This window comes from Centroberyx affinis, unplaced genomic scaffold (genome assembly GCF_046629955.1).
Source record: "Centroberyx affinis isolate AG114_WGS23_722 - 3 ecotype Tasmania unplaced genomic scaffold, CSIRO-AGI_Caff_v1 ptg001394l_1, whole genome shotgun sequence".
In the NCBI taxonomy this organism is placed as follows: Eukaryota; Metazoa; Chordata; class Actinopteri; order Beryciformes; family Berycidae; genus Centroberyx; species Centroberyx affinis.
The window spans coordinates 161,716-175,016 of NW_027279876.1; the positions used below are offsets into that span (position 1 = coordinate 161,716).

The 13,301-nt window shown below is 41.2% G+C and overlaps 1 protein-coding gene across 1 annotated transcript; it reads left to right on the top strand.

Annotated features, from left to right (window-relative positions):
- The first annotated feature begins 705 nt into the window (after nt 1-705).
- Nucleotides 706-10,575, top strand: ifnlr1 (interferon lambda receptor 1). The gene is made up of 7 exons (XM_071526213.1): nt 706-1,019; nt 2,199-2,325; nt 4,122-4,291; nt 4,658-4,842; nt 5,486-5,627; nt 6,176-6,306; nt 7,310-10,575. The coding sequence occupies exons 1-7, from the start codon at nt 977-979 to the stop codon at nt 8,282-8,284; spliced, it is 1,773 nt and encodes a 590-aa protein (XP_071382314.1). The 5' UTR covers nt 706-976; the 3' UTR covers nt 8,285-10,575.
- The last annotated feature ends 2,726 nt before the right edge of the window (nt 10,576-13,301 follow it).

Here is a 13,301-nt window from a genome sequence, read left to right on the forward strand (position 1 = left end):
AGGGTGTCATAGTTAGCTGCTTACCTGTACTGGCAGATGTCTTGAAGCAATTGAGAACCATTAGACAGACCTTGAACTCTGTCCTCTGCTGTGTGCGCTCGCCATTTATCTTTCGCAATGGATTAACAATTACCGCAAAACAGTTATTATGACTGCATGAGTTTTACATCAGGGCAAAACAAGGTGTCTCAACTTGTTTTCATCATCATCATCAATCATCACGCTAATAGTGTCATTATAGTGATGGAGACATAAATTACATGCCGATTCATGAATTTATTCATTCAGTTATTTGTTTGTGCACCACCTGAACTGTGCTCTGAATACTGACGCACTGAATCATTATGCACCAAGACGCTGTTTAAATCTAATCAGATGCATAACAATGCCTATGAGCTGACATCAGCCTCCATTCATGCTCAAGGGTATGCGAACCAGGTATTCACACCTTGCCTGGCCCTATTGTGCACTTTGAGAGTCCTTTCAGTTTCTATATTTTTGCAGTTTGGAAGTTTGGAACGTTTCCTGTAAATTGCCCTGCCAGATATAACCTGAAAGGCAAGTACTGTCAGAGAGAGAGAGAGAGAGAGAGAGAGAGAGAGAGAGAGCGAGAGAGAGAGAGAAAAAGTGGGTGGAACATAGAGCAAGTGAAAAAAACAGGAACAAAGTGATAAGACGTTCCAAAGTTCATCTGCACACCTGACGATGGCCACTCCTTTCCCAGGACAGAGCAGAGATGGTTCAGGTGTGGAGGCCAGGCAACATACCAAACGCCTCGACCACTTAAATATTATGTTGCTCCGTGGATTTTGATTGTGGCTTTGTTTGGGAGAGAACTGAGTTTTGGGAGGTTACCTGGTATTTTGTATCTGTGGAATATATCACATGGTGCCTATGTGAAGAAGTCAAAACAGAGGAGCAGCAGCTGGAGAGCCGGACTTTGGTCTCTTTCGTGCGGCCCTCATACCCCGTGAAGATGTGGTCTATGAAAGTCATCATCCTGCTCCTGCACTGTTATTGTGAGTTAAATGGGGCCAACATGGACCGTTCTTTTGATTTATAGAAGTTGATTACTTTCTAGGCAGTCCAACGTTCAGTCGAGCGTTTTCTTTCCCGAAGTAGTCCTAATACGAGTAATAAATAATAATGGCAATAGCGATAAATCGGAGTAATAAATTTGACAGATAGAGTCCTCTGAGATTCTTCTAATCAACGAGAGTCCCAGAACCCCATGAGGACTTTGCTCATTCTAAATGATAGTGATCGATGGAAAACACAATTTCATTTTAGTGTCTGACTGATGCAGTTTGTAATATCAACTATATTATTGTGTAGCTTATAAAAATGCAAATTTTGAAAGGACTACTCTGTATATAATTTTCAACCTGATGTCTTTCACATAGCCGATAAACTACATGGGCTATAACATTAAAACCGTAATATGCTCTGGGTCGGTAAACCAGGGTTCTGTGTATATGGCTCCACATTATGAAAATGTGTAAGTATGAATTGCTCCAGCTGAAAAATACACTAAAAAATATCACCCAAACTGAGGGACGGCATTGTTTATCCCATTCCTGTATCCCAGCTAAAGAGCTGGCAGTTGTTTCCTTGTATCAAACGTGACTGGCAAAGTTGAGAAACAAAACAAAACGCAGTATAGAGTTTCGGCTGCCATCTTACATAATCTCCCTATGGTGCTGAATCCTGTGTATGGGTGCTGTACTGACCAGGCCTTCGCAGCCAGCTGTAGGGTGAAACTGGAACGACTCTGCCTCTCCAGGGGCTTCATTTATGGAGAGCTGCCCTGGCTGAGGATGCTGAGGCTTGGATGGTGTTTCAGTGCTGTGATTAAAAACTGTGCTGAAGCATAGATCAAGGCGAGATGTGACCTGGGTACTGAAGGCTGTACAGTATGTTTTTACGACATGGTTTGGCTGGGAATGTCTGGGGATTTTGTAATGGTACAAAACAGTCCACTTACTTTGCCGTACTGTAACACAAAAAAAGCACATTCCTAGAAAACATCAAAAACGAGGTTGTGACATTGAATTGATGTTGTGACAGGTAGGGCACAAGGTCAGGCTGAAGGCATGAATTATGGATAATGGATGTGGATATTTATTATTTATATTTTTATAGCTTAGAAAAGGGACCTGATTGAAGTGAATTTTCTCTCCGTCCCTCGTTTCCTATAGGCTGTCTTTCTTCTGCTGATTGGAGGCCGTGCTTCAGCTCCAGAAACTTCAAAAACGTACTGCAGTGGGATCCTGTGGAGCCTGACGTCCCGGGGGAAGAGGTCCGCTATACTGTCCAGTACTGGAGGTGAGACACAGGATGACAGTTGGGTGATTATTATAACTGTACTTCCATTACCCTCCATCACCCCTGTGCCTCCCTGTACAGAAACACATGGAGAGCAGGAAAAGGTGTTTGTGGGATACACACTCATTCCCAGCACATACTGTAGATTTCCTTGTCAAGAGACTGGTACCTCAGCTGGCGAATTAGGTGTACGCCACAAGTAGCTAGATGTCCTGCGGGTTTCTATGGGGCTGCAACTAACGATTATCATTAGCGATTAATCTAGTGGTTATTTCTTTGATTAATCGATTAATCTTTAGTCTATAAAATGTCAAAAATAATGACAAATGCCCATCACAAGTTCCCAGAGCCTAAAGTGATCCTTCAAATTTCTTACTTAGTCTGAAAGAAAGCAAAAATAATCTTATCATTTGTGAAGTTTAACCAGCAAATCTTTGGTATTTTTGCATGATAAATGACTAAAACAATTAATTGATAATCAGCATTATAATCGATTCATTTTCTGTTGATCGACTAATTGATTAATCAACTAATCGTTTCAGCTCTAGAAGAAATTTACTGTATCTGAGGACACTCTGAATCAAACTTGAACCTGGCACATATTTTCTTCCCCTTTACCCCAGAAGGTTTTAGCCATTACTGTAACATATGCCTATGGCGAATGTTATTTTAGTCAAGAACTAAAAGTGATGTTGTGGGAAAGTTGCAAAGTGGTTTTCTCCGTTTCTCGCTCTCTCTCCGCACATAGTTTCAGAAATGGCTGGGTGGCTCTATCAATTTATTGCTCCACAACCAGCCTGCGCATTTGAGCTATACAGTGCTGCGGCTCGGCTTCAGTTTGCCTTCCCATGGCTCAGACACAATGCTACAGAATAGTTATGGGACCGTTCCCGGTCATTAGCATGGCCCTCACTCAGCACGGCCTCGCAAGCCGGAGAGAGAGAGCTTTCAGGACTCTTTTATAGCCTGCAAGGAGCATTTTCCTCTTTCTTTCTTTTTTTTCTTCTCAGTCTCCACAAACAGTCTCAACAAAGTGGAAATGTCATCTCGTCTAATTACTCATGACGCAGTCTCCCAGACAAATGTCAAGTGCCACCCCTATCCTATTGACTTTTCTCCCGGCCATTGTCACATGGAATTGCTGCTGCGACGTCCCAGTGTCAAATCAGAGATTGGCTTAACTACGGTCACTCAATATCAGTTCCTCGTTAGGCACAATGCTGTCAACTGTCTTTTTCAAAGAGTGAGTTCAAATGATGGATTAATGATAGGGCAAGTTTCATGTGATGTTTGTAGTAGCCATGTACGGAGTTGCTTTAGTGCAAATAACACAAATGTTACAATGACAATATCATGTCAGTTGTAATAAATTCATATGCTACATGTTGGAAGGGTTTAATTCCAAAAAGTTATATCCACTGTGAAAAACAAAATCCCCTTATGTTCTTATGTGCTTAATATTTGGAAAAATGGTTACATTCTCTTAAATGTTTATTTTGGAAGTAAAGGGCTAAAGCTAGATATTAATCTCAACAATAGTTAATCGGGAATTTTACTATCAAGCCAATAATCATTATAATTTTGTCAGCCAAGGACAACTTATCATTCTTTTTGTCAGAGTGGGTGTCACTTTTTTTTCAAATAGTAGATAACTCATTATGGAATAAAAAGTCTCAAAAAACATCTCCATAGCACATTTTAATATTTAGTATTTGTATGAACCTACAATAATATACAGGGTGTAGATGTGGTTCAAGTTATCATTGCTTTATCACCTTGTTTTCCACTCATTCCAGTGATGAGGATCAGCAGCACCAGACAAAACTGGAGTGTTGGAACATCACCGCTCTGTCCTGTGACCTGACTGCAGAAACCCCATCTGTTTTTGACGTCCACTACTATGCTCATGTCCTCGCCAACGGTCGTGTCTATGGCCGCAGCCTCAGATTTAAACCTATAGCAAAAAGTAAGAAACTCTAGAAACAAGAATTCATAAGAATTTTTATGTCTTTTCCAGTTGTGATCTTTAACTTATTGCGCATGATTACATTGACTCTCTCCGGCCAAGTTTTTTCTCCCACTTAAAAATCGATGTCACTGAATCAATTTTCTCCAACAATTTGTATTGTTTGTTTGTATTGTTAATTTATCTATTTATATTCTGATTCTGATTCTTACATGACAACAGAATAATATTCTAACCCCTAATCCTAAAATCAATATCAAAACAGACACGGCCAGAGATATAGCCATGTAAAACACAGCTTCTGACTTTTTGTCTCATTCTCTCTTTTATCCATCTCTTTCTATCCCTCTCTCTGCGTCTCTGTAGCTGTTCTTGGTCAACCCAGCTTGACTGTAAGCTCTACTGTGTCATCTTTACTTGTGGACGTCAAGCTGCCCTCGGGACCAAATGGCATATCCGTTGCGGACATTTTCAAAAACACCAACCGTCAGCCCTTCAACCCCACAACTCTCTATATTCTCAATATCACTCACCCAAAGTGGGCTGCCCAGGTGGGTCTCCAACCAAACACTGCATACTCACACATGCATTCAATCACATGCAATTACACGGAGTTACATGCAAGCACACTCAGTCCCTAATGCACAAACACCTGCTCGCATTATTCACACTCCTCACGTCAAATCAAGTCGGATTTATTCATGAAGGTTTGTCACAAAGTGCTTTTCAGAAAGACACAAATACTCATAAATACAAGAGATGATAAAACACAAGGCTACAATTAAAACAAAAGATAAAACAAATATATTAGCAATTCCAAAATACAAGGCCAGAGCTTAACACAAGGCCGTCCTTATCTGATGTTTCTGAAGTGACACAAAGTCAGCCTGCTGTGATTATTAAGGGTTGTAAACCGCTGCCGATTGATCATGATTTATTTTCTGCCCTCAGTCTATTTAGGTCAGTTAGGTTAATTATTGTTATAATTATGCATTACTCATCATTTATGCATTTTGTATTAATTGCAGTCCTTTTCCTAACCATTTTCCTTTGTTATTTAACATTTTGTTTGTTTCTGTGTTTCTCTTAAGTTAAATGTTTTTATAAGCCCCTTGGGAGTTTTCTTGTTTGTCTGACCTGTACAAGCTCTAGTGGACTAACAGTTAATATCCATTTGACTCACTGTTTCTCCAGGTCAATACAAGCACAACGGGCCAGTTTGTCCTCAACTTGAAGAACAATAACACCAAATACTGCGGCTATGTGGTCTACAAGCCAAGCTTTGAGCTGGGTCGCCCCCCTAGTGAGAATACCTCCTTCTGTGAGACACTGCCAGGTGAGGACAACACCGACCATAACCTCTATACTCATCTTATCTTATCTTCACACCGTCTTGCATACACTTGCATACTTGTACACTTACATGACGGTGAGTAATTCAAAGGAATAAGTTCCCATGACTCAGTACTTGGGCAGCTGTCCTTAGCTCTATTGTCTATTGCAAAACGTGACAGTAAGGAATGTACACTATCACATAAGGCATCTGTATTGCACAAGCAGCCTACATTGGCTTTCGCAATGTAGAAAATGCACTGAAAACATAAAAGTCGTATTTTTCAATGGGGGATTTCCACTCCTATACATTTCTACTGAGAAAACTTCCTGGTTACTGGAACAAGGGACCCTGTGTGGTTATTGGTACATCCAGGAACATACATACTACGTCACAGGCCTCTTATCAGTGTTTCTCCATAACAACATGCCTGTGCTTGTTTGTCACATTATGAATTTCATAACTTGCTGTACTGAAGTGCTTCAGGCTCTCTGGTTTGGCAGGTGTATTACTTTCCACATAATATGACACAGTATTCTCTTCCCCTTCAGGTAATCCCTGGATGCTTTTTCCCTGGTTCCTCGTGATTGCTGCTCTTCTGGTAGTCATAGCCATAATATCAGTTGCGTGTGTGTGTTTCTACGTGAGCGGTGGAAAGGAAAAGAGCCTGCCAGAGATCCTGGTAAGACAATCCAGTTGGGGATTCCCCTCGATGTGTGTGAGAATTTACAGTACCAGGAAATGTTTCCTTACTGGAAAACCAAGCCCACAGGCGCTTCCCCAAAACCAGCCTGTTTGGTTCGAGTCCTCCGAACCAAGCAGAACCAAATCGGTTCATTTGGGCTGGTGAGAGCAAACACAGGATATGAACTCCAGTCGCAGTCTTGATTGATGCTCATATTCAACTATTTCATTGAAAGCTCTTAGCTGGTAGGAGAAGCTGGTAAATAAGATACGATAAATAAAGCCTATGGGTGCAGTAAAGTGCAGCATGATTTGTTAATGTCATTCACCAGAATAAACCATGTTTTGATTTTCCCCCCATGGCAAAAAGTATGATAGTGTTGCAGGAGGACAGGTCACCAAAACTGTCCAATGACTGAGTTACCTGTCAGTCCATGTGACCCTTATTTACAACTTTTGGTCTGTTTCTAATAAGGCAGTGTGAACCCTGAATTAAGTAGATGCAAAGTGCAGCAATGAATATTTTCTTTGTTGTGAATCATGCCAGACATGTTTCAGAACAAAGAAAACAAACTGTAGGTGTGGCCACACCTTCTGTATAGATGTTTACGGTATTACTAGGCGGCAGGTGTTCATTACACAGTGCTGTAATTCTTTTGGTAAAGGGAAACAATGTATGAGTGACACCAGCAGCTTGTGTGATGCCTTGGTTATGGTGAGGTGTGTGGTGGTGGTGTAATCTGAACTTTTCCAGTCACATGTTTAACTACCATTTGTGTATTGCCCTTATCATGAATAAGTTGTTTGATTTCACTCATCTTTTATGATGTTAATGTTTAATTCCAAATTATATTCCTTTATATAAATCATGTTTCATTTAATTCGTTTAAGAATTCTGATGAGCTCAGTAGACTTCACATAAAAATCTTTAAAAAACACTTACAAAAATAAATCAATCTAATTTGACTTCAATGGTTCAATTTTGTTTGTCTTCCAAACAGGTGTCGAGTGGCAACATCCTGCCTCCAGTGCTGCAGTCTTCAGATAAATACCTCTACATTTCCAAACCAGAGATTTGCCCTAAAGGTGACCAAATTGTTTACAGCACTATCCAGGTGAAGCCAAACGTTGTCCCTGTTGGGTCTGGAGGCTATTCCCCCCAGGACTTCATCTGCCAGCCCCTGCCAGGGAGCAGTGGCTCCTCCATGGGCATGGGACTACACAGTCCAACAGCAGGGCAGCAGGACACCAGCGCCCAGTCCTCTGACATCTACAGCGCAGTGGGTGTACACGTGCCTGGGGAGGAGACTGAAGGATTTCAACAGGCTGCTAATGAAGACAGTGGAGGCACTACCCTCCCACGGTCCTCCCTTCCAAGGAAAGCAAGCTGGGATAAAGGTGGAACAGGCCCAAAGCTAATCTCACGTGTGGCACCGCCTTCACCTGAATTGGACTCTCAGGGGAGCAATTCAGCTGGGCCGCTGTTGTTGCCCACAGAGCGGGATATGAATGGGCAACTGATCTTCCCTATGCTCACATTTCAGTCACAGAGTGCCGCGGCTGGCGCCACATTGCCTCCTCACCCTGAGGGCAAACTGCATTTATCAGACCTGATACACTCCGGGGAGGGGGGTCGCTCGCTGTCACTGTCCTTACACAGCTTGGGGGGTTCAGAGTGGTCAGACTCAGGCTATGATCAGAGTACTGTCAATACCCCCATCTCATCTTTCCCTCCCCAAGATTCCCCAACCCAACTCCTCCTTCCTGCTTTTGAATCAGCTTATAAACAAAACTGGGTGCCATCCGCACCTCTTGGAATAACACGTGAGGACTACTGTGAACATGGGATGACAAACCTCCTTTGGAATTGGACTGATGCCAAAGAAGAGGAAGAAGAAGAGGAGGAGGAGGAGGAAGGAGAGGAGAGAGCAAGGCAAATATTTCTGGGAGGTTGGGTGGTACAAATTCAAGACTAATTCTCCTCTCTTCTAATCGTAAAGGCATAACACCTGTTTTTTTTTCTCTGATTTGGTCCTCAAATAACAGTAGAGACACGATTCAGCTCAGTGAGCTTTCAACAGGAGAGGAGGAAGTTGATGGGCTTTGGTGACGATGCAGACAAATGCCTTTTCTTGTCTGCTGTGTGGCTGATGATCCAGATCTATGGTGAACTGCTGAGTCATACTCAGCAACAATTGGCCCTTTAAAAACACTGTCCATTCCAGTGCTAGTTTGCTTTTACAAAACCACTGTTGTAAAATGTTGAAAAGAAGTTCTGGAAATGAACTCCTCATTTGCTGATCAGTTGACTTGGGTTTACATCGGTACGTACCATATGAACCAAAATCTGGACAGTCATGAAAGTATAGGAAATGTGAATAATGTTCATGGTGTTGTTTTTTTTTCTGTTTGCTATATACTATGAAGTCATTTTCAGTACAGAAATAAGTTTGAACAGTTCCAACTGTATTACCCACAGCACAGAGCTTTTTCATGCCCCTTCAGCATCATGGTATATATTTCAGTGGGCAACAACAGTGGGGTTTTTTTTTCTAAACTTTGCCATCACAGGCTAAAGCTATGTTCAGACAAGCAGCTAAAATATTTTTTCCCCCGCATATCTGGGTATAATATGGGATATTTGTTTGAATTCAAAACACATCTCTGAAATTTAACTCAGCCTGACCATCAGATCAGATTTCAAGTGTTTTATATTTTCGTCTCTCCCCACGAGACACGTATTTAGCTTCTCACATTGTGACGGAAAGAGCAACAAACATGGATGAGAGCCAGCAAGAGAATACCGGTACCTGGACAAATGAAGACGTTTTATTGTTCCTCTCACAAATGCAAGAAACTGGAAAATATTATAAATGTTACTATAATATGTTAGCTACTGGCTTGGTGCAGCGCCCAAAGTTGTTGAACAGAAGATCGTGCACTTAGGCAGCGTGTGCACACCTGCGTTGTTACTATGACGACCGATACCCTAATGACAGCAAATTATAATCCTGTCTAAACACACAAATCCAATCTGGTCACTTGTAAATTGCAATATGGACAGTCAACCTTAAAGATTAGATTTGAAAAACAAATCCGATTAGCTGCTGTCTGAACGTAGCTTTAGTTACGGTCCTGGTCCCCCTGTAATGTTCCAAACCTTTTGAAATGCGAGTAGAATGACTGAATTTTCTACTTAAAGGAATATATTCTTATTCTTGTATCATATTTCAATGTTATCAGTGATGTGTAAATATACAGCATGATTGCATTTGTACATATAAAAGAAATATGTTATATTTTTTTCTTAAACTTTCGTGAAGTTCGTTGTGTTCCTGTCATTGTTTGCTGTTCTTTCAGGGAAATAAATGACAGGGTGTAAAAATACATTTGAGCATTGGGTCATGGTACAACCCATGCCACACTGATAACAACTAGGCATGTAAAAGCCTACGTGCAATCTTTTCCACACAGTTGTAAACCAATAAAAACATCAGGTGTGTTGAAACAATGTGATGCGAGTCACATATGAACAGCTTGTACAGTATAATACTGATATATAGAACTGTAACTTTATTTTTTGTCTGTATGTGATGATTGTGAATTATAATTTTCACTAAACTTTTATGTTGAAAAAGTTCGAGAGTTGTATTCCAAAATGAGATATTCATCATTTAAAAAAAAAAAGCTAAACCTACCCATACAAAACGATTGCTGGCTTTAAAGTAAAATTCACTATTGACTACTATTGTATTAAGTTGTTGTATTTAGGCCTTTACTTACAGAATAGCAACATTTTACATAATAAGTTGAACCTCAGGTAAAGCACGAAACTCACTTTTTTTTTTTTTCTTTTTTTTAAATGAATAAGATTTTTTTAAATACTCTGTTACCAGACTTTGATTTTATATGTAGAATTATATTTATATGTAGAATCCTTGAAAATATTTTGTGTATTTTGAAGCTATGTGATGTGTTGAACCACGGTTTTCTAGTCCTTTCACTTTGTCTCCAGGTGAAATGTTAATCAAATATGCCAGAGCAATATATTGCCACCTGTGTGACATAGCCTATTAAACATTGAAAAGTATTCAAACAGGGCAACAATACTTGCCACACACATATTCTATGGCTCAAACAATAAAGAGGCGAGGTGCGTTGTGCAAAGGATCCAAAGTGCAGCTCATCAGCCTGTTGCCAGGTTACGCTTTCAGTCAAGAAAAATAAAGGAAATTAATTAAATTAATAAATGATCCCATTTACAGAATGACTTGTATAAGAATGACTATTTTAATCAAAGTTTTCTCCATATGAGGGTCCAGAAATCTTATCCAATGGGGGTCTGTGGCTTTATGTGTGGGTCTGTGAAATGAAAACATTTGTCTGGACAAGTCTGGATACGCCAAAGTATATCCAGTATACCAAATAAAACATAACAGTGTGTGCAGATTATGGCATACCTGTGACAGCTACCCCAGTTCTTTGACAAAACAACAAGGGACAATGTAGCCACATGGGAAGCTGTCCAAGGCATATCATGAGCCTTGGGTGGATCTCCGATTCACTGTCCATTGTGTGCCTTGTTATACAACCCAGACAGAATATTTCACAGTAAAAGCCTGACCTATAAACAGGTGACAGGGACAAAATAACAGAAACACAACAACAACAAGTGAAAAGTTGCTAGTTTTCAGCTCACCACCTGTTTTGTCTGTGAAGCTGACAAAACAGGTGGGGTAAAGTATCAGACCAAAGTATATCAATTCACAATATCGCAAGAATTCCCAACATCTAAGTTACACAGATGACAACATCACACAAACAGCAAAAATCAAGGCAACCTAATAGGCCTATCACTGATTTCATTCTCAGGGGGTGAGTGCATGGCATCCCAATGGCATGCCCCCCTTTCCAAAAACACACAGCAACAAGGAAAATAATAGCCGCTCCAATATTTGATAAACAGCCTAGATTAACAGTGAAATCAACCGCTCACTCACACACAATACACACCACAGTATCACAATACCACAGTACCATTTGTAGATGGGCTCTGTATCCAAGGCCAGTGCACAAAGATGCATGGTCTAAGGAGCACAGAACCTGGACTTCTGAGCAATGGAAAAAGTATTATTGTATGTGATGCTTACTCTTTCCTTTTTCCTACATTCAGGTGTGTTTATGTTTGAAGAAAACCAAAGCATAGGCTACCTGCAACCCATGGTGTCTGCTGCCATTATAGACCCACCACCATGGGCAGCCATCCTGTGGTAGTCATTAGGTCTGATGATTGCCCTGCATGGTCATATAAGAAATACAGGGCCATTTACAGGACCATGGACGCCCTGTGGTGCAAACACTGCTCCCTCATGATGTTCAAGATGATAATGTAGCCTACACAAACTCAAGGTTGGTTTCGTGTGCACCAAGATGGAATCAATACGTCCCATGGCTTCAATCACTAGATCTAAACACCATTGAACCTTTATGGAATTTCTGGAGCCGAGAGTGCGAAGTACATTTACATTTCCTTCATTTCCAGTCCCACTAGATATACTACTGTAGTTCAGGACTTCACTCCAGAGCCGGTGTTCTGACGATTTATGCTGCCTTGTCGAAAAATGCTACCGTAGCGCGAATCGCTACCCTAACCCGAACCATAACCCAATAGCACATCTCGATAGGTAGCACATATCAATAGAACACCGGGCGGCCGTGTACGCTCACTACGCAAGTTGCGTAGGGCCCCGCTAATTACGCAAGGGACCCGCCCCCCCCCCCCCCACTCGTGTCAAAGCGTGTGTCAATGTTTACAACTTCGATGAGAGGATGAAGCGGAACTATCCTTCTGGTCACGAAAAGAGGAAAAAAAAAACCCACAATGCGAGTGAAATGCGGGAACAGCAATAAGGTAAACTTGTTTTCTCTCCTCTCCAAGTTTGATGTCAGAAAATAACAGTAACGTTAAGTTGATGTGCTAGCTTGCAGTGCATCTCTCTCTAGTCTGTCTGTCTTGCTAACCTAGCTGGGCAGTGCATCTCTTGGTCTGTCTGTGTCTTGCTTGCCAACCAGGGCTGTGTTCTGTGACTTTGTCCCTGACAAACGTGAGAGTGAACTATTTATTACGTTTGATAAACGCCAACGGGCAACGGTGTTTATAGACTGCAGCTCGGAAAAGATAACCGCGTCGCGCGTGAACAGGCGTTCATGTGCGCGTGCACAAAATGAAACTCGCGCTTTCCAGCAGCAACCTCTGTGGGGACCAGTCCAGACAATATATGGGCGTGATGGCACTCCTCATAGGCACACATAATTTTAAAACAAGACAATGATTATCTAGTCTCTCAGGGTTTAGTTACAACTCTGGACTAATGCAAGATGGAAAGCAATGGATTGACATTGACTTTTGATTAAATATTGAATTTAAAATGTTGATTAGCTGGGCATACTGGGCATACTGGATGCACATTTCTCAGTAAATAATAACCATCAAGTATTCAGCCAAGCCATAGTATAAATAGTATTTTATATTTGAAAATATATAAAAGGAAATCTGGGGGAGCCAGTTTGAATGGGCAGCTGATAAAATTAATTATAGTATTGTTATCTATAATTTACAGGTGCTATGCTTAATTGTTGGATTGTAGTGGGAGCACTGGGGTGTCAGGTGTGACTGTGTGGCAATGGCAAGTGGTTTACATGGCTCACGGGTCAGGTAAGAGGGCCCCTTTTTGCTTAGGGCCCCAGGGAGGTAAGGACCGGCTCTGCTTCACTCCAAGGACGACTGAATTTGTTCTGAAAGCAAAGAGTGGCCCTGCTCCTTTTTATGCACTTAATATTCATGAATTGTTAGGTGTTTCTCTTATCTGTCGACCTCTATAAATGTGCACAGAAATATATTGTGGCTACACACACACATATACACACACACGCACACACACATAAATAAATACACCCACACCCGTACACTCTGTGCGATTGTCCCTTTGGACT